This window comes from Podarcis bocagei (assembly GCF_964188305.1).
Source record: "Podarcis bocagei genome assembly, chromosome: 1".
NCBI lineage: Eukaryota > Metazoa > Chordata > Lepidosauria > Squamata > Lacertidae > Podarcis > Podarcis bocagei.
In genome coordinates, this window is record NC_138125.1 from 10,588,967 (window position 1) to 10,609,393 (window position 20,427).

At 45.7% G+C, this 20,427-nt stretch overlaps 1 protein-coding gene across 1 annotated transcript in view; it reads right to left on the minus strand.

Annotated features, from left to right (window-relative positions):
- The window catches only part of KCNH5 (potassium voltage-gated channel subfamily H member 5), a 186,220-nt gene that overhangs the window by 135,497 nt on the left and 30,296 nt on the right, over positions 1-20,427 (minus strand). The window contains exons 5-6 of the mRNA XM_081191559.1: positions 5,769-5,884; positions 4,686-5,078 (exon numbers count right to left, since the gene is read on the minus strand). Of these exons, the coding sequence (XP_081047685.1) occupies positions 4,686-5,078; positions 5,769-5,884 (509 nt within the window). The remainder of the gene's footprint in view (positions 1-4,685; positions 5,079-5,768; positions 5,885-20,427) is intronic.

The following is a 20,427-nucleotide window of genomic DNA, read 5'->3' on the forward strand; positions in this document are numbered from 1 at the left end:
CTTAATAGACAAATGCAAAAATAAATAAATAAAACTGTTGTGTGTCCATTGTGGAGTCTTATGCAAGGTGTGAAGGAAGTGGATAGAGAGAAGTCTCTCTCTCCCTGTATCTCATAATACGAAAACCTAACACCATCCAACGAAGCCGAACATTTGCCGCTTCAGCACAGAAAAAGGAAGCTCTTTCCCACACAGCATATTAGTCAAACTGTGGGATTTGCTCCACAAAAGGCAGCGATGACCACCAATTTAGATGGCTTGAAAAGAGAATGAGACGAATTCATGGAGGAGATTGGCTATCAATGGCTACTAGTCACAATGGTGAGGGAAAAACAATGATGTCCAGGGTTGTAAAGCCTGCAGAGAGAATAATTGGGTGCACTCTTCCCACCTTGGATCAAATCTATGCTTCCAGGTGTCATAAGAAAGCTGCACAGATAGTGCAGGATAGTGCGCACCCCGGAAATGATCTCTTTCAGCTTCTGCCTTCTGGAAGAAGGTACAGGGTTATAAAGACTAGGACTAGCTGCCTGAGAAACAGTTTCTATCCAAATGCGATTTTGTTTTAAACGCAGTGTAAGGTAGTCTGGGTACACTGGGACACGGGTGGCACTGTGGGTTAAACCACAGAGCCTAGGCTTGCCGATCAGAAGGTCAGCAGTTCGAATCCCCGTGACAGGGTGAGCTCCCATCGCTCTGTCCCAGCTCCTGCCAACCTAGCAGTTCGAAAGCACGTCAAAGTGCAAGCAGATAAATAGGTGCCGCTCCGGCGGGAAGGTAAATGGTGTTTCCGTGCGCTGCTCTGGTTTGCCAGAAGTGGCTTAGTCATGGTGGCCACAGGACCCGGAAGCTGTACGCCGGCTCCCTTGGCCAGTAAAGCGAGATGAGTGCCGCAACCCCAGAGTCGGCCACGACTGGATCTAATGGTCAGGGGTCCCTTTATCCTTTACCTTTAAGGTAGTCTTTATGTGAGTATATTGTATTTAATTATGGGGTATCAGAGTTTTTAGGGGCTAACCAGGCTGGGATAGCTGGGATAGCAGGCTTGTGGGTTTTTGAATGTCTGGTGTAGATTTTTTTCAATTTCGTTGTTCTGTATGGGAAAATGACAATAAAGATCATCGTATCGTATCGTAATAAAAGGCTCTCCAAGTGTCCCTATTTTCCAGGGACAGTTAGGGGGTTTACAAAAGCCATCCTGGTTTCTGATACAATCCCAGAATGTCCCTCTTTTCCTTAGGGCGTCCCTATTTTCCTCAGAGAAATGTTGGAGGGCATGGAGTTATGCGACTCCTGAGCCAAGGAGATAAGTAACAATCCACCAACCAATCAATCGGCTTTGTTGGCTTAGATAAGTAATTATGCAACCTTTAGAAAACATCTGAAGGCAGCCCTGTATAGGGAAGTTTTTTTAAATGTTTGATGTTTTATTATGTTTTCATATATGTTGGAAGCCACACAGAGTGGCTGGGGCAACCCAGTCAGATGGGTGGGTTATAAAAATAAAAACGGAATAGGATGCCCCTGTTTTCTCTGGAGGGATGTTGGAGGGTATGCAATGGCTATGTTCAGCTTCCACTGCCAGATGCAGTAAGTGCCTTCGAATTCCAGTTACTGGAAACTGCAGGAAGAGCCGTGTGTCATTGAGCTCAGGTCCTGCTTGTGACCTTCCCATGGGCATTTGGTTGGCCATTGTGAGAACAAGATAAGAACATAAGAAGCGTCTGCTGGATCAGGCCCATGGGCCACCTAGTCCAGCATCATGTTCTCACAGTAGCCAACTCAATGCCACCGACCTTCTATGCAAGGTGGACATAGACGGGAGAGATGGCCCATTGGCATAATCTTCTGGGGAGTAGGATGCTGACCTAAGATGCTGAGCTGTTCTGACAAACAGACACTTTATGTGCAATGGGTGGGGTGGGAAATATCCAACATTGCGTCAATGGGTGAAGGGCTGAGAGGGAAATGCCTTGTTAATTGCAGGTATTCCCCCTATGACTATGAAATCCCCGTCATTGGTACGATCAGTGCAGGTTCTCGCCCTCAGCGCAACACTGTATTCCCTACATCACCAACTCCCAAGGAACTGCTATCTACTCCCAGTATAAAAAAAAACTAGCAGTGATCTACACATTGTCATCACCAAGAGAATGCCCTGAGTTACTGAGCTTATTTTGGGGGGGAGCCCATCCAGAATCACTTATATTAATACTGTGATTGCCCAGAAACACCCCCACGACTGAACAGTAGATCACAATCGACCTGTTGGACATGCCTGCCCTACGTCAAAGATGGAGGAGCCTTTTTTCCAGTTGAGGGGCCAGACTCCTCTATGGTCAATTTTCAGGGCACTGTATGCCCTTGGTGGGTGGGACCTGAGGGAAAAGTGGGTGGAGCAACAGGGTATAGCCCCACACCTTACCCTATCCTGCAGCCAGCCATGGTCACAGCTCAAGGACACTTTCCAGGAAGGAAAAAGCACCCAGGGAGGGCAAAGAGGGAGGTCACCAAGCGGTGTGGCTTGGGAAGAGACCCAGATGCCAGATAAAAAGGCCAGGATCTGTCCCCCTAGACCTGAGATTCTCAGCTGCAGCCTGAAGTAGAATCATAGAATTGTAGAGTTGGGAGGGATCCCTAGTCCAGCCCCCTGCAATGCAGGGATCTCAGCTAAAGCGTCTATGACAGATGGCCATCCAACGTCTGCTTAAAAACCTCCCAGGAAGGAGAGTCCATCACCTCCCGAGGGAGACATCATGGATCTGTTTCTTGGTTGCATGTCTTGATCACCCTTCAAAAATGACTCTTGCTGCTATTTGAAAGACCAAGTTTTCTCGGCATGGACAAAATCTGGTGCTGATAAGCAATGCTAAAATTTTAGCTCAGGCCTCGAGGGTGGGCATTAAAAATGGAACGTTACTTGACTGGGTGAATTAATGCCTTATGTTGAGCAGATGATGCATCTTCATTTAGAAAGAAGACTTCTTAATTTGGCATATTATTTACTCTTTGTCCTGCTCGTGTGTCAAGCTCGACATCTGTAGTGTTATAATGAATGCTTAAATAATATGCTTATTAAAAGCCTTTGTCTGTGGGCCTGACTGCTGTTGTTTTCGTGTTGATCGGCTTTTAGCTGTTGCCAGTTTTTCATTTTAATTTACAGATTTAGATATTAGAGTGAGGCAAGCTTCATCAGACTTTATTCTGAATATCTGTTCCCACCAACCAGCAGGTAAAGCTACCTTATTTTGCCACTTTTGTCTTGTTTAACCTGGTGTTCCATCTAAAATTAATATTCTGCTTTGCTAATATAAGAATTAACAGTGTCTCTGCTATTCTTTCTCCCCAAGAACCTGCCTTGTTTCATTCTGTTGACAGATCTTGAGAATTGCTGGATTTTACATTTTTTAAAAAGGGGAATCAGCCACTGGCCCAGTCTTCAAATAACACTAAACTATGGTTTGGCAGAAACAAGCAAACAGTGCTGCTGTTGCCATGTTACACGGGACTAAGCAATGGTTTGGCTAAGTGTTACATCTGAAACCAAGTTCATGGTTTGTTTTCCTCATGAAAACTAAAAAACCAAGAGCAAACCTTGGCTACAGTTCACAGCTTGTCAGGAGTGAGAATACCCACAAACCTGGGAATAGATGTAATGCTAAACCAAATTATGGCTTAGCCATGTGCAGCAGCAGGAGGAGTGGAGGAATAGAGCAGCAGCTGCTGTCTTTGCTCTGGGAACCCATTTGTTTGTGCTAAGCCATTGTTTAGCTATGCATTGGGTTAAACCACAGAGCCTAGGACTTGCCGATCAGAATAGACTTGCCGATCAGAAGGTTGGCAGTTTGAATCCCCGCGATGGGGTGAGCTCCCGTTGCTCGGTCCCTGCTCCTGCAGTTCGAAAGCAAGTCAAAGTGCAAGTAGATAAATAGGAACCACTCTGGCAGAAAGGTAAATGGTGTTTCCGTGTGCTGCTCTGGTTCGCCAGAAGCGGCTTAGTCATGCTGGCCACATGACCCGGAAGCTGTACGCCGGCTCCCTTAGCCAATAAAATGAGATGGCCAGGGGACCCTTTACCTTTTTACATGCAAACTGGGTCATTGTATCTTTCTTCAGGCCAGCATCCCAAGGTGTAGCCTAAAATCTAGTTGGCACCTAGGTAGTGGATAGTGGTCCATTTGGGCACCAATTTCAGGCTGCCTTCCACCAGCCTCTACCTGCCTGCTTTCCCACTTACAACCAGTCCAGAGGGTGGCACCACCAGTCAGCTTCCTCCTCCTTCGTTTCAGTGGTTCCGTTGTAGAACTGAGCAGAGAGGAGAATGAGGATGAAAGCTTGGCTCTGGCTACACCTACTGTTGACCTCTAGCCTTCTGCCCCACCAGTTCCAATGGGCCCCAGAAACTGGTGAACCCAAGAGAGTTTCACCTAATAACCCTGCTATCTTCCCCCCACACTCCATCTTAAGACTGACACCATTGCAGACCAGAAGCTTGCTCCCTATTTTGTGGCATTTACCTCGACCTACTATGGATTTGGTGAGCTTCATATGTTCCCATTGATTTCAGTGTGAGAGAATTAGCTTAACTGGAAGTGCTCTAACATTTGGTCACGACACACATTTGGAACATTATAAACCACAGAACCTCAAGCAGTCCCGGGCAAAACCAGATTGAGATTGCTTACCTCATCCACATTCTCAAAGGCATTGATGATGTCATAAGGTAAACATGACAAAAGGTCTATCACGAACCAGGTTTTCAGGTAGTTCATCCTGATGAGTTTGGGATCTGAGATGACCTCTCCACCAGGTCCAACAAAGGTTGTGTGAAAATTTAGGACTATGTCCACCAGGAAAATAACATCCACCACGCTATCCAGAACCAACCACGCAATGTTGTTCTGCTTGGTTTTGAAGGAGACGTTGTAAGGAACCATGATGGCCGTGTAGAAGGTGAGGATTAAGATGACCCAGTCCCAAGTGGTCTTGAAAGCGCAGTAGTGTAAAATGATATGTGGGGGAGTCTTTGGGGCTTCTTGCTTGTATTGTGGAAGAATATCGGAACCTAGCTGGAGAACCTTAAAATAAAAGATACACAGGTGTTACCACATGGGTTATTGCTCATTACATCATGAACTCCCACAAACCCGATTTGAGGAAAGATGGCAGCTCAGTGGTAGAGTATGCTGAAGGTTCTAACTTCAATCCCTGGCATCTCCAGGTAACGTTGGGAATGTCCCTTGCCTCAAATCCTAGAAAGCCATTTCCAGTCGGTATAGACATTACTGAGCTGAATGAACTAGTGGTCTGACTCAGGATAAGGCAGCTCCATATATTTCCTACGTAGAAGGATGGGGTAGAGGTCTTCATCTAAATAAATAAGTTGTAAGATCTTTGGGGCTGGGACCTGTCTTCTAATGCTAATGATGGTATATATATATAATCATTATCACCACCACCACTACCATCATCATCAGTAAGCAAAAATATTTTTCATTCTTGCCCTTTTGCTCCACTGGCTTCCTATCCTACTCCATCACCATCCTAGAACAAGCAAAGCTTTCTCTCTCTCTGTCTTGGTGTTGCTTCCATCTCAACGAAATCTTTTCCCCCTGGGAAAGGAAATGTGGCCCTGCAGCTTATACCTGAACTTTGGCTGGTGGTTCTTTCTGTCTGCAATGTTACACACACACACACACACACACACACACACACACACACACACACAGTTTCAGATTAGGAGAGGAGAGCATTTGTTTGACACTTACTTCAGCTAACCGTGAGTGTTTATGGACCACCTCGGCTTTGTTCATAGGCGTTAGCTGCTGCAGAACACTCCGACTGTTCGTCAAAGCTCGTGTCAATCGAGCAAACTTCGTCCAGCCTGCAAAGAGGAAGGAGAACATTGTGAGGTTCACTGGTTGGCAATGACCATCGGTCATCTTCTCATTCAGAACATAGTGGTTGCAACAATGTCCCAGTGCCAGCAATGGTATCCAAATGCGATTCCTGCAGTCTATCTTGGAACGTTAAGGTCTGCAATGTTTAGCTAATCTATAGGTAGGATTAAACTGATTTTAAAAATTGTCCGATGAACTGAAAAACTTTTTTTCCTGATCATCTTTTCCCCATCCACACTCTGGAATCTACATAAATCTAGCATTATTTACAAGGATTTAGGGGATAATTCATCAGTACCTGCAGAATAGACCATAGAATGAACCCAACTAAGTGAAGAAACCATGAACGATGAATTCCATCAGTCTCCTTAGCCAACAAAAAGCTAACTGGACTTGGGTCAATATAGCCAAAATTCTTTTCCTTAAGAGTTTTAAATCCTACTGTGCAGTTACAGGGGTTCGACCAACATAAAGGAGAACAAACAGAGGACAATCATATTGAGAGCTGGAAAGTAGAAGAGGCAAAAGGTATCCTAGCTCAGCAACTATATAAGATCAGCATCTGAGACACCCCTCCAAGGCATGCCATGGGTGGTCCAGGCTTGCTAGGACTAGATTTGTTGCTTGTAGAGTCTAGGGTGGAAGGTTAACAGAGAGTAACTACCCTGCTATTATAGCAAGAGTAGGGAACCTCAGACCCAGGGCTCAATTGCAGCCCTCTCTAACGAGCCTGCAGACTCCATCCAGGCCCTTGAATGTTTTTGCTTAATTGGAAAGTTTGATTGAACCATGATAATGCCACTTGCCCCGAATGGAAAGATGGGGGTGTAGAAGGACTTTGTGTGGTTCAGTGGTGGCACCAGAAACAAAGAATATGGGCAGGCGCAGAATGGGCAAAGTATATTTGTAGGTGGGTGACATATGAATGACAAGAGTTCAGAAATGGGGGCCAAGTGGGCAGGTGAGCTCTTTGTTTGTGGGGAATGCTTGGCCCTCCTTCCCTCCTCTGGCTCTCCCTATGGTGTAGCTAGAGTCATAGACTCGTAGAATCGTAGACTCCAGAGTTGGAAGGGACCCCTTGCAATGCAGGGATCTCAACTAGATCATCCATGACAGATGGCCATCCAACCTCTGCTTAAAAACCTCCAAGGAAGGAGAGTCCACAACCTCCCAAGGCGACTGTTCCACTGTCAAACAGTTCTTACTGTCAGAAAGTTCTTCCTGGTGTTTAGGCGGAATCTCCTTTCTTGTAAGGCCATTTGTTTGAGTCCTACCCTCCAGAGCAGGAGAAAACAAGCTTGCTCCCTTTTCGATGTAGCCCTACTGCACCAAATGGTATCTGTTGCTCCACCTACTTTTGCTTCTGGCTCCACCCACCCCAGTATGCAGCCGCTGGGAGGTGGTACATGAGCAAACAGGTCCTTTGGGGTGTAAAATGTCCCCCCAACCATGGATCACAGGAAGAGGGTGGTTGCTCCATTGCTGCAGGGCAATATTTGTATGCTGTTTATGACTCCCACATTTATCTGAATTATCTCAGCTTAGTCAGCTATTTTGAATTTTTGATGGCAGATGGTCAGTCAGTCAATACTTATTCCCAGAAGTTTAGGTCATTAATCTGCATAGTGATCAGATTAAAGCTTTTAATATTTTATTTCCTCCTCTTTGTACTCAAAACGATAGAACATGCTTTTGCCTGACCCTTTCCTCTTTGGTCATTCAGCAGAGCCAGTGCTTACTGAATACAGAATAACCCATTTTATAAAAAAAAAAAAGAATTAAGAACCTTGGGCTGCTTAAGGTGACAGGAACACAGAAGGAATGAATTCCCTTGATTTGTTTGGTTCATTTGATTAAGGGAATCCGTACCCCGCATTTCAGCCAGTTAAGCTCCCAGGGTGGGTTGCATACAATCAATGAAAACACTGTGGTCCCTGCTTGCAGATTTAACAATCTAAAACACATTACACAAAATGGATAATGGGGCAGGGAGAATAAATGGGTTTGGGGACTAGGACAGGAAGGGAAGAGAAAAATGGAAAATGCAGGTGCTAATTCTGAAAGTTCAAGAGGAACTCTTTTTCTGCATGCAAAATACCCCACTTCCACTACGGAAATACAACACTGGGTGCTGCAGATAGGTATTATTACTGTTACTGATATATTTTCATAGAATCACAGAATCGTGGAATTGAAGAGCTGGAACGATCCCCACGGATCATCCAGCCCAACCCCCTGCCATGCAGGAATCACAGCTAAAGAATCCCTGACAGATGGCCATCCAATCTCTCTTTAAAAACCTCCAAGGAAGGACAGCCCACCAACTTCTGAGATAATCCATTTCATTGTTGAACAGCTCTTGCTGTCAAAGTTCATCCTAATTTAGTTGGAATCTCCTTTCTTGTCACTTGAATCTATTAGTTTGGGTCCTATCCTCTGGAATAGCAAAATACAAGCTTGCTCCATCAGATCTCCTCTCAGTGTCCTCATTTCCGGGCTAAACATACCCAGTGTGATAGGCCCAGGGGTAACCCATGGAATGCGGTCCAGGATGGGTCCAGAATCTGAAGGTTCTACTAGGAGTCAGTCCGACAGGTCCAAGGCTGGAAACCAGGCAAGGACAGAGGCAGGATCTAGCATACAGCAACATTGCTCCCACAACCTGGGGCAGGGCCCGACAGCCTTTTATCTGTGTCAGGATAACAGCTGGTCCTGATTCCCCTGCGACTCACCTCCCTGTCTCACCCGAAGGCGAGCACTCCTCCTGTGAGTACTCAGGTCTCTTCTTCTCTCAGACCTTGGTCTCTGCAGCTCGGGAGATGTCGGTGGGTTACTGGACCTAGAGGCCGCCTCAGCCCCTCCTGACTCAACTGGCAGTGGAGCAGCTGTAAGTGATTGCCCAGCTGAAGGCAATGAGGTAATCCCCGCATATGGAGCCAGGGCAGGCTCAGGCCCCTGACTCAGCCCAGCTGGTGTTTGTTGCAGGGGAACTTGTGCAGACTGGGACTCTTCAGGATCAGGCCCCAGACTTGGTTCAAGTGATGCCTGAGGCAAAGGATTCAGTGCAGACTGAGTCTCCTCCGGTTCCAAGCCCGATTCCGAGTCCCAGGCCATCGCACCCAGTTCCTTCAACCATTCCTCTGAATGATTTCCAGACCCTTTATCATCTTGGTTGCCTTCTTCTGCACACGTTCCAGCTTGTAAATATCCTTCTTAAATTGTGGTTGAAGATAGCTATCATATCTACCTCCCAGAAGTAAAGTACATCCCCCAGGGTTAGAAGCCGTGGATGGGCTTGTTCCCCATGAGTTTGTCTAATCCTCTTTTAAAGCCATCTAAGTTGGTGGCCATCACTGCTGCTTGTGAGAGCAAACTCCATCCCTCACATCTCTCACACTTCAGCAACTGCTAAGCCCTAAGGCTCTTCTCTGGCAGTGGTGGAGCACCGCTGATGCAGTTAACTTCTTCAAGCAGAAAAGGAACATTTCCTCAACATTCATTTAGCGTTTTGGCTGCTCAGAACACATTAATCAGGGCCTTCTGCATGGAGATGCCTGGGACATGGCCTTGACTTGGTACCACTCTGAGACTTCTGAAGCAACTGCAGAAGCATGGAATCATTCTAGCCTTCGGGAGGGAATAACTTTTTTTCTCCCGCTGACTGGAGCCCTGTACTGTTCATTCGCCCCCTCCAAATCAATGAGCCTTCCGAAAACGACTTCTTGTGCAGTGGTCTGGCAGGACACAGGGTGAAAGACTGTGCTTCCAGCCTTCTTCTTCATTTAAGCTAATGAAAGTAAAATGCTCTCACTTGCCAAAAATCAATAGAGCAGTTTTGTAATTGTGTCGTCCTGACTCCCAGTCCGAAACATAAAGTATGCTTCTCCATTGGTTTCTCGTCTGATTATACTGATTATGGAGTGTTCCAGGGCCAGGAAACCTGAGGAGACCTGATCCAGAACAATGAAAATCAATCTGGGCATCTGTCATTGTCTTTGAGAGCTGAAGGGTCATTCAGCCACCAGCTACCTCCAAAAAACAACAAAAAAACAACAACAACCTTCTTTGCCACCATTATAAGAGTGCTGAAGGAAGTCCATTCATTATATCACATAATATTAATGTTCCGTTAAAATTGTTAGCTCTAGATTTGTTCCTGGGTCCATTTCGAGGTGCTAGTTCAGTCCTTTAAAGCTCTAAATCAGGACTCAGAAGCTCAGGACCAGGGGCTGACTGAGGCCCACCAGACCTCTGTCTTTGGCCGTTGGGATCCTGCCCAGCCCCAACACTCACTGGCCGGCTGCTCACTCTTCTTGAATGTTTTTGCTTGGCTAGAAAGTGTCCGTTAACTCTGGTCAGAGTTTGCTTGAATCTACTATATTATTTTGGAAAGTCTTGTCTGTTCTCTATTGGTTTCAGATGCCCCTCAAGAGATCATCACCCAGTTTGGAATGATGGTTCCTGAGGTGGAGGAGGTGGTTTTTTTGCCTACTGGGTGCCATTTTGAATACAGATGGTGAACCAAATCATGCACCAATGTGGATGCCTCTGAAGATATCATTACCTGGAGATCTGATCGTGGACCTTGAACATGACGTGTCACATAGCTCTGGTGAAGAAGGGCAGGATGCAAATGAACAAACAAACAAAGCAGCTGGCCGTACACTGACGAGTGTGTGTGTGTGTGTGTGTGTGTGTGTGTGTTTCCCCCTTTTGACACCAAACACTCTTTCTGGCTCATAAATCAAACTAAATGTTTTCTAATGATGCTCAGCTTTAAGAAGACTGGGTGCTCGGGGAAGCTGCTCTGTGCATTGGATAAGCAGAATTGCCATCAAAATGTTGGAGCATGTGCAGAGTGCCCATTCAACATGCCAGAGGAATGTGCCAAATGGAACGGAAAAACACCAGATGGTTCTAGGTATGGTCAGTTCCTTTACTTACAGTATAAACCAGTTCCATGGCATATAGGTTGGCCTATGGTGGCGGTGCCCTTCCCTTGCTCTGAAGAGGCATAGCTGGAAGGGATGTTTGCCTGAGAGGGAGGTTATAGGGTTAACATATCTGATCTGAGCTAAGCGTGCTCAATAAATGGTGTCCAGTGGGATTTATTGAGCTCTAAAAGCAGGGATGAAAATGGAGAAAGTCCTTTCCATGATCCAGAAAAGGAAGATTCTGGCACTGCAGGAGCGTCTCCACCCCCATCGTTCAGCCCAGACACTAAGATCTGGCACCGAGGGTCTTCTGGCGGTTCCCTCACTGCGAGAAGTGAGGTTACAGGGAACCGGGCACAGGACCTTGTCGGTAGTGGCGCCCTCCCTATGGAACGCCCTCCCATCAGATGTCAAGGAAATAAACAACTACCTGACTTTTAGAAGACATCTGAAGGCAGCCCTGTTTAGGGAAGTTTTTAATGTTTGATGTTTTATCATGCTTTTAGTATTCTGTTGGGAGCTGCCCAGAGTGGCTGGAGAAACCCAGTCAGATGGGCGGGGTATAAGTAATAGATGATGATGATGGTGGTGGTGATGGTGATGATGATGTCCCAAGGATGGAGAGTCTTTATCAGTTGAGAGAGTGGGGATTTTTTTGCAGGGGGGTAGTTCAGCACACACTTTGTGTGCAAGTATCAGGTTTCATCCCTGGTATCACCAGTCTAAAAGTCTGGCATCATGACTTTTCCTGTGGACCCTGAGAACCACTGCGGGTCCAACTAAACCAGGAGTAGCAAAGGTGGAACCTGCCAGATGTCTTATAGTAGACCATTGGCCCATCTACCTGTGGCTCTCAAGGGCTGTCTTCCCCAGTGTGGTGGCCTAAAGACTACAAGTCCCACCATCCCTGACCACGGGCCTTACTGGCTGGGGCTGATGGGAGTTGGACTCTAACAGCTAGGGAACTCCACATTGCCTATCCCTGGACTGGAGGTTGCTAGGCTAGACGGACAAGAAATAGTCTGATCCAGAACAGGGCACCTTCTTATATTGCTCTTTCCTGGACCACTGCCAAGCATGTCATCACCAGGGAAGTGTTTCTGTTTTGTTCTTTGCCAAAAGCAGACTGGTGCGAATTACAGCACTGTCCTCAAGGCTGTCTCGGGAACTGGGTTCCATCTGGCTTCGTTATTATTAGCAGGTTTCCTCTGCCGAAAAAGGCCACCGTGACTAGCTCTTTCCTTAATAAAACATTAGCGTAGCTCTATTGGGTTGCAATTAACCTCTTTGTCATGGATTGCCTCATCTCTGAAAGCGAAGGAAATAATGAAGGCATTTAAATCAATGTGTCAGAGTGGCATTCGAGATCTTAATCGGTAACAAAAATGCTTAGGTTAACAACAATGATCAGGGTAGAAGGACTGCGGGAGAGTAATGATGGCAATTCTCAGGCTGACCGTTGCCCACACCAGTGGAAGTGACACCATGAGACAATGGGAGGGTCATTGGGCTCGTCTTGCAGTCCACCATACCTGTGCACACAGCTGCACGCAATGCTGGAAGCAACCGCAAAGAGAACAGCCCAAGGAATGCACTTCCTTCGGGGCAAACTCCCAGTCACTACATGCTAGCGGTGTTAAGAATAATTGTTTAATTGTACATTGAAATGGAAAATAACTGCCTGTACACCCTTGTGCAAATTAATTGAAACAAACAATGTAGTTTATTGTACAAAACTCACATATACATGTACAAAACTCATGTATATGTACATTAGTAACAGATATGACATGGACTGCAAGAAGCTCAAACCTATCCATTCTTAAGGAAATCAGCCCTGAGTGCTCACTGGAAGGACAGATCATGAAGCTGAGGCTCCAGTACTTTGGCCACCTCATGAGAAGAGAAGGCTCCCTGGAAAAGACCCTGATGTTGGGAAAGATGGAGGGCCCAAGGAGAAGGGGACGACAGAGGACGAGATGGTTGGACAGTGTTCTCGAAGCTACCAGCATGAGTTTGACCAAACAGCGGGAGGCAGTGGAAGACAGGAGTGCCTGGTGTGCTCTGGTCCATGGGGTCACGAAGAGTCGGACATGACTAAACGACTAAACAACACATTTTTCAGCAGCATTTGAACATAGTTTGGCATAGAGTCTACTAGTTTTGAACAGTCACTGTTGATTTTTGGATCCCTGTACCATACTTGAATTAGCGCCTGAATGATCTTCTCCATAGTCATACAGTCTACAGCATGGAGGCAACTTTTGCATATAGGCCACAAATTGTCAATGGGATTTACCTCCGGGGAATTTCCTGGCCAATCAAGTACCTGTATTTGCTGCTCTGTCCTGAATTTCTTCACCACTTTCGATGTGTGATAGGGGGCTAGGTCCTGCTGCAATATCCCAGTACCGTCAGGATACCTCTTTTCCAGCTGTGGAATTACTCTCTTTTGTAGAACCTCAAAATACAGTATTGTGGTGAGCACATCATTCCTTCTATTGGCTGCAAGCTTCCGACACCATAATGATCAACTGACTTTTTGTGTTTGTTTTGAGTACAGGATTACGAATAAGATAGAAAATATGCTTTGTTTCAATTACCGTATTTTTTGCTCTATAACACGCACCCGACCATAATACGCACGTAGTTTTTAGAGGAGGAAAATCCATAGGCATGCCACCCGTAGGCATTCCCTCCATAACACGCACAGACATTTCCCCTTACTTTTTAGGAGGAAAAAAGTGAGTGTTATGGTGCAAAAAATACGGTAATTTGCACAAGGGTGTATGTGTACTGCTAAATGCATAGCATGGAAACTTCCACTGAAGCTTGTTGTTATGTAGCTGACTTAAAAATCTGTGCTGAAAAGAGATCTGTGGGCACTGCTGATCAGCAGCGCATGAAAAACCCTCTGCAGAGCAGTTGTCAAGATAGCACTTTGAAAAGGGGCAAAAGAGGGTCACCTGACATCATTGTTGCATCAGGTGATTGATAAACAGGAAATGCTTCTGACCGCCCACAAAGGATATTGGAGGAGATAACAATCTGGCCCCCAAGCCAGGTCCAGTCTCCCACCCCTCCTTTAATGTCAAAGAAGCCAGTTGCAAGATGCCAGCAGCTGATGGCATCCTCATCCCAGGCAAGCAGAGGCAAAGACTTGTTTAAGCTGACGCCTTGCCTTGAGCCAAACTCTACTCAAGGAAGAAGATGAGAGTTTTCAAATGATGGAGGACCTGTCAGCCAGCAGAGTGTAAAACGTACTTAGTGCTCTACTGGGGCCCCATCATCTATGTAGGAAGAGAGACGGGGAACATTTGCAGCCTCGCTTTACAGGCACTGAAATTCTATAGGATGCCAGCTCATTAAAAACACAAAACAGGCATTTCAGATCCCTCTCCCCGTTCAATTTTTTAGATGTGTCATGATTCTGCTGCTAAATGTTTTAAAGATTAGCTTTAATAATAAATGCAAATTGTTGCCTTGTTTTGCATGCAAAGAAGCTCTGCCTTTGAAAAGAGAGTACTGTGTTGCGCTGAATCGAAGAATGTGGGGAAATTCTAATGGAAATGAGAAAGGGTTATAAATTGCCATTGTTCGCTTATTTGTCCCATATCCGGAACAGAAATCAATCCAGGGAACAACCGTCAGTATACGCCGGTGCCGCTGTTTTCAGTTCACAAACGATACATAAATGACAGCACTTAAATTGTGTTTTCCTTTCCACTGAAACGACTGTCCTCTGCAATGAAATGAATGGCATGGGGATAGTAACACCAAATTCACAACTTACATAAATCATGTAAATAATTATGCATGTTAAATAAAATTGTGCGGACGGTGAAGGGGGGCATGGAAGTATTTAGCGAAACCTAGGCTTCAGTGGAATGGAAACAGAACTGGCTGTTGGAGAGGTTGGAAGGGAAATGGCTGCTTTCTTACACGCCTAGCTGAATCAGGCATTGATCCAGGATCCAACATACTAACATCAAGTTCCTTATGCTGCATGTGGATTCTTACAGAGCCAGAATGGCACCATCCACACACAATAACAGGGATGGGGAATTGTAATCCTCCAGGTGCTATTAGAATATGACCTGTGCTTTTCTTCTGGAAAGAAAGAAAAAAGCTCCAGTACTGCGTACCCTTGAATACTCCCAGAAAAAAGCACTGAGTATAACTTCCATCGGGATGTGGGCGGCGCTGTGGGTTAAACCACTGAGCCTAGGGTTTGCCGATCAGAAGGTCGGCGGTTCGAATCCCCATGATGGGGTGAGCTCCCGTCGCTCGGTCCCTGCTCCTGCCAACCTAGCAGTTCAAAAGCACGTCAAAGTGCAAGTAGATAAATAGGTACCGCTCTGGCAGGAAGATAAAAGGGTGTTTCCGTGTGTTGCTCTGGTTCAGGAACTTTTGGGGTGTCCTGGTTTTTACTTTTTGGAATATGGCAACCCTGAATTCCAAGAAATGTCAGAAAAAACTTTCTGACAGTGGAACAGAATGTTTTGGAAGGTGATGGATTCTCCCCCCACTGGAGGTTTGTCAACACTGGTTGGCAGGCCATCTGTCAGGGATTATTCAGTTGAGATTCTTGCATTGCAGGGGGTTAGACTAGATGGCCCTTGGGGGTCCCTGTCAACCCTACAATTCTATGCTTCCATGAATACAGCATGAGAGAAACTGAAATTGATAGATATGCCCATCCCTCCCTGGGAGTAAGGAGCATTGAACTCAGCGGGACTGACATGCATAGGCCTGCAATGCATTTTTTTAAAAACAAATGATGAATCAATTAAACATGGCAGCTCTACTTATTAAGAGCATTTATTATCTAAGAGAGCTACTCTGATCCCTCCCATAAAACTGAAAGCATCATTGAAAGGGTGCTGTGTGTAAGGATATGAGCTATCCAACTGCTATTTCTTCCAACATTAAAAAATAAATAAATCTGCTTTGTTACCACTCTGAAAAGACGTCACGACAGAAAACTGGTTGCATAAGGGGATTTTGCTATAGCAATAACTGGCAGCTATTGATCCCAAACTCTTCAAATTGCCTTAATAAAGATAGTATCTTGAAATAACTCTGGTTCTGCTGTCTTCTTCCCCCAGACATTTTTATTTATTTATTTTTTAAAGGAATAGATGCAAGGTATTGTTCTATAGCCCAGAATTCTGTGCCAAGATCTTTTATGAACCAACAGCATAAAGACACAATATTGGCCTTGTCAAAGTGCTATTGATTATGTGAGCAGTTTCAACGTTTTTTTCCATATCTACCAGACTTATCCATATATAGCAGAGGTAGGGAACCCTTTTCAGAAAAGGCAACTAAAATGAGCAACGGGATAGCGACTCCCCTATAAAGAAAAGCTGCAGCAGCATTGGGGACTTTTTAGTTTAGAGAAAAGGTTAGACGTGACATGATGGAAGTTTATAAAATCATGCACGGAGAGAGAAAAGTTTTTCCTCCCTCTCTCAAAAAACTGGAACTTGTAGGCACCCAATGAAGCTGAATTTTGGAAGATTCGGGACAGATAAAAGAAGCTACTTCTTCACATAGCGTGTAGTTTAACTATGGAACTCTTGGCTGCAGGAAGCAATGATGGCCACTGACTGAGGTGGATTTAAAGGAAGATTAGACAAATTCATGGAGGAGAGCGGTATCAATTGTTGATATTTTCACCCCTCCCATTGACAGAATCTCCTGATCTGATATTTTGAGAAAGGAGGGGGCGGAAACTGCGCTTCTACTCTTCCACTCCCGACTGACTGACTGACTCTGTGTGTGGAGAGTCTTATCTATGTAGTGACCAGATGGCTGAGTGGGAGATGTAACACTCATGCAAGCCAGTATAGTGGTACCTCGGGTTAAGTACTTAATTCATTCCGGAGGTCCGTTCTTAACCTGAAACTGTTCTTAACCTGAAGCACCACTTTAGCTAATGGGGCCTCCCGCTGCTGCTGCGCCACCGGAGCACGATTTCTGTTCTCATCCTGAAGCATGGTTCTTAACCTGAAGCACTATTTCTGGGTTAGCGGAGTCTGTAACCTGAAGCGTATGTAACCTGAAGCGTATGTAACCCGAGGTACCACTGTAGTTCGTTAGTTTGTAGTAGCTATGAGAAATAAAAGGAGTTATGCTTCACAGCTAGCTTCCACGTTATTTACCGTATCTTTCGCTCTATAAGACGCACCAGACCACAAGACGCACCTAGTTTTTGGAGGAGGAAAACAATAAAAAATATATTCTGAATCTCAGAAGCCAAAACAGCAAGAGGGATCGCTGCGCAGTGAAAGCAGCAATCCCTCTTGCTGTTCTGGCTTCTGGGATAGCTGCGCAGCCTGCATTCGCTCCATAAGACACACACACGTTTCCCTTTACTTTTCAGGAGGGAAAAAGTGAGTCTTATAGAGCAAAAAATACGGTATACTCTGCATGAGTCTGGTGCTCACAATGCACAGTTGTGGGTCCAGTGCACTGGGACCTGTTTTCCAGGACTGGAAGGTCTCTGAAAGTGCTCCAGTCGACTAGCCCAGTCAGGGCAGAACCAGTTACTGAGCCCAGTCTCTGACATAGGATGCTGCTGCATCACATCGTGGATTCCTGTTAAGCTTGTGGTCCATAGTGGTGTATAGTCTAACAAACAATATGTGGCAGGCATCAATAATGGAAGACATGCTAATTCATTGCAGTGGTGCTGTGGGTTAAACCATGGACTTGCCAATCAGAAGGTTAGTGGTTCGAACCCCTGCGACGGGGTGAGCTCCCATTGATGCGTACTGACATCAATGGCTGTCAGCCACCATGGCTATGCTCTGGCAGTGCTTCTGAATACCAATTGCTGGAAACCACAGGAGGGAAGAGGGCTCTTGTGTGTGTGTGGTCAGAAGGGGGAGATGCAGTAGACAGGCCATTGGCCTGACCCAGCAGGCTCTTCTTTTGCTCACCCCTCCTACTTTCTGCAAAACGCTGATGTTGTGTTGAATAGGCTGATTTCCATGTGCATAAGAATAAGGGACTGAGCTCTGAAAGAGGAAGCACTTCGTTTCAACCTCACCTCTGCCAGGAACGTGTGCAGAGGAGGGCAACCAAGAATCTCAACTGAATAATCCCTGACAGAAGGCCTGCCAACCAGTGTTTAACCCACAGCACCATCCACTTAAAGGACCCCTGACCATTAGGTCCAGTCGTGACCGACTCTGGGGTTGTGGCGCTCATCTCACTTTATTGGCCGAGGGAGCCGGCGTACAGCTTCCGGGTCATGTGGCCAGCATGACTAAGCCACTTCTGGCAAACCAGAGCAGCGCACGGAAACACCGTTTACCTTCCCGCTAGAGCGGTACCTATTTGTCTACTTGCACTTTGATGTGCTTTTGAACTGCTAGGTTGGCAGGAGAAGGGACAGAGCAACGGGAGCTCACCCCGCCGCGGGGGTTCGAACCGCTAACCTTCTGATCGGCAAGTCCATGGTTTAACCCACAGCACCACTGCAAGGAATTAGCATGTCTTCCATTATTGATGCCTTCCACATATTGTTTGTTAGACTATACACCACTATGGACCACAAGCTTAACAGGAATCCACGATGTGATGCAGCAGCAAAAAAAAAAGCTAACACTATTCTAGGCTGCATCAACAGAAGTACAGTGTCCCCATCAAGGGAAGTTACAGTACCACTTTGTTCTGGCTTAGTCAGACCACACTTGGAATACTCAGAGCCAGGCAAAGGCCCAGGCCAGGTAGATAATGTGGCCTCCTTTGCGCCTCCACGTTTGCCCCAGTGCATTCCCTGCGATTGTGAATATGCTGACCGAGGCCCCCTTTGGAATCGGAGGCCCGGGCCAAGTGGCCAATATGCCCCCCCCCCCCGGTCTGGGCCTGGGAATACTGTGTCCAGTTCTGGGCACCACAATTTAAGAAGGATGTTGACAAGCTGGGAGGTGCGCAGAGAAGGGCAACCAAGATGATCGAGGGTCTGGAAACCAAGCCTGATGAGGAGTGGTTGAAGGAGCTGGGTATGTTTAGCCCAGAAAAGAGGAGACTGAGAGGAGATATGATAGCTATTTTCTGATGTCTTTAGGGCTGTCACATGGAGGAGGGAGCATGCTTGGTTTCTCCTGCTCTGGAGGTTAGAACTGAAACCAATGGCTTAAGGTTGCAAGAAAGGAGATTCCAACTAAGCATTCGGAAAAACTTTCTGACAGTAAGAGCTGTTCATCAGTGGAGCAGACTCCCATGTGAAGTGGTGGCCTCTCCTTCCTTGGAGGTTTCTAAGCAGAGGTTGGGTGGCCATCTGTCATGGATGCTTTAGCTGAGATTCCTGCATTCCAGGGGGCTGGACTAGATGACCCTTGGTGTCCCTTCCAACTCTGCAATTCTTCGATTCTATGACATTGGCGCAGGGAGTCTGCTGAATGATAGCATCCATATTTTAGTTCTGTTTATTTTACTTTCACCGAAACTTACCCTTTCCATGAATAATGGATGCTCCTTCATATTTATATACTCTTCCACTATTGTGAGATGGTGACATTCTCCTTATGTATTATATACAAATCTCACAGACCCAGGGTGTGTGGGAGGGGAGAATCATTGCATCTTTTTCTATATGAAATATGGCTTTCCAGCTAAGAATTGTATTCCTTTTCAGTGATGTTTCACTCTAGTGCCTTCCTATCTTCCCCCTTCCCTCCGATTCTTACATTTCCCAGTACCATTGTAATTTATGTATCTTTGTGGTTCATAATTCCAAAATAAACTCAGCTGGAAAGCCTCTGTGTGTGTGGCAATGAGACAGAAGATGAATTATGCATACGCCAGAGTGCAACATCTGACAAAATAAAGCTGCCTGTCTCAGATACAAGTTTAACATGGGCCAGTTCATCTAACAAAAGCTGTCACACGCTGGACCAGAGCATAAGTCCACCTTGTCTATTAGCAGCTCCAGAACAGGGGAAGAAAATATTTCTTCAATCCTGGAATAGAACTGCAGCCTGAGTTTCCTGATTCCCTAAATCCTCTTGATAATGTTTAACCTTTTGAATTACAGATAGGTAGCCGTGTTGGTCTGCCATAGTCAAAATAAAAAAATTCCTTCCAGTAGCACCTTAATGTGTATCTGAAGAAGTGTGCATGCACATGAAAGCTCATACCAAGAACTAACTTAGTTGGTCTTTAAGGTGATACTGGAAGGAATTTTTTTATTTTAACCTTTTGAAATCTGTCTTGGAAACAGACTGGACAAGGAAGGAGAAAGCTATGCCTCCGTTTTCTCTTCGCAAGCTGAAGAAATTCTAGTTACATTTCTAATAGCACTTTAGGAACAGAGAGATAGCAAACATTACTAATGTCAGGGAATTCTAATGGAAATGGAAAAAGGAAGTGGAAATCGCTATATTTCACATGCTCATTGTGCGGTCAGGAATGGAAAACAACCAGGCAAATACGACCGACATTAATTAACGTTGCTGTTTTTAAGTTCGCAATGTTAAATTGAAGTTACGTTCTGCAACTTAGATTAAATAAAGGACAGTGATGTAAAAATTGGGGTTTGGCGTTTGCTGCCCAACTCCCCATGGGACTCTGAGTCCCCT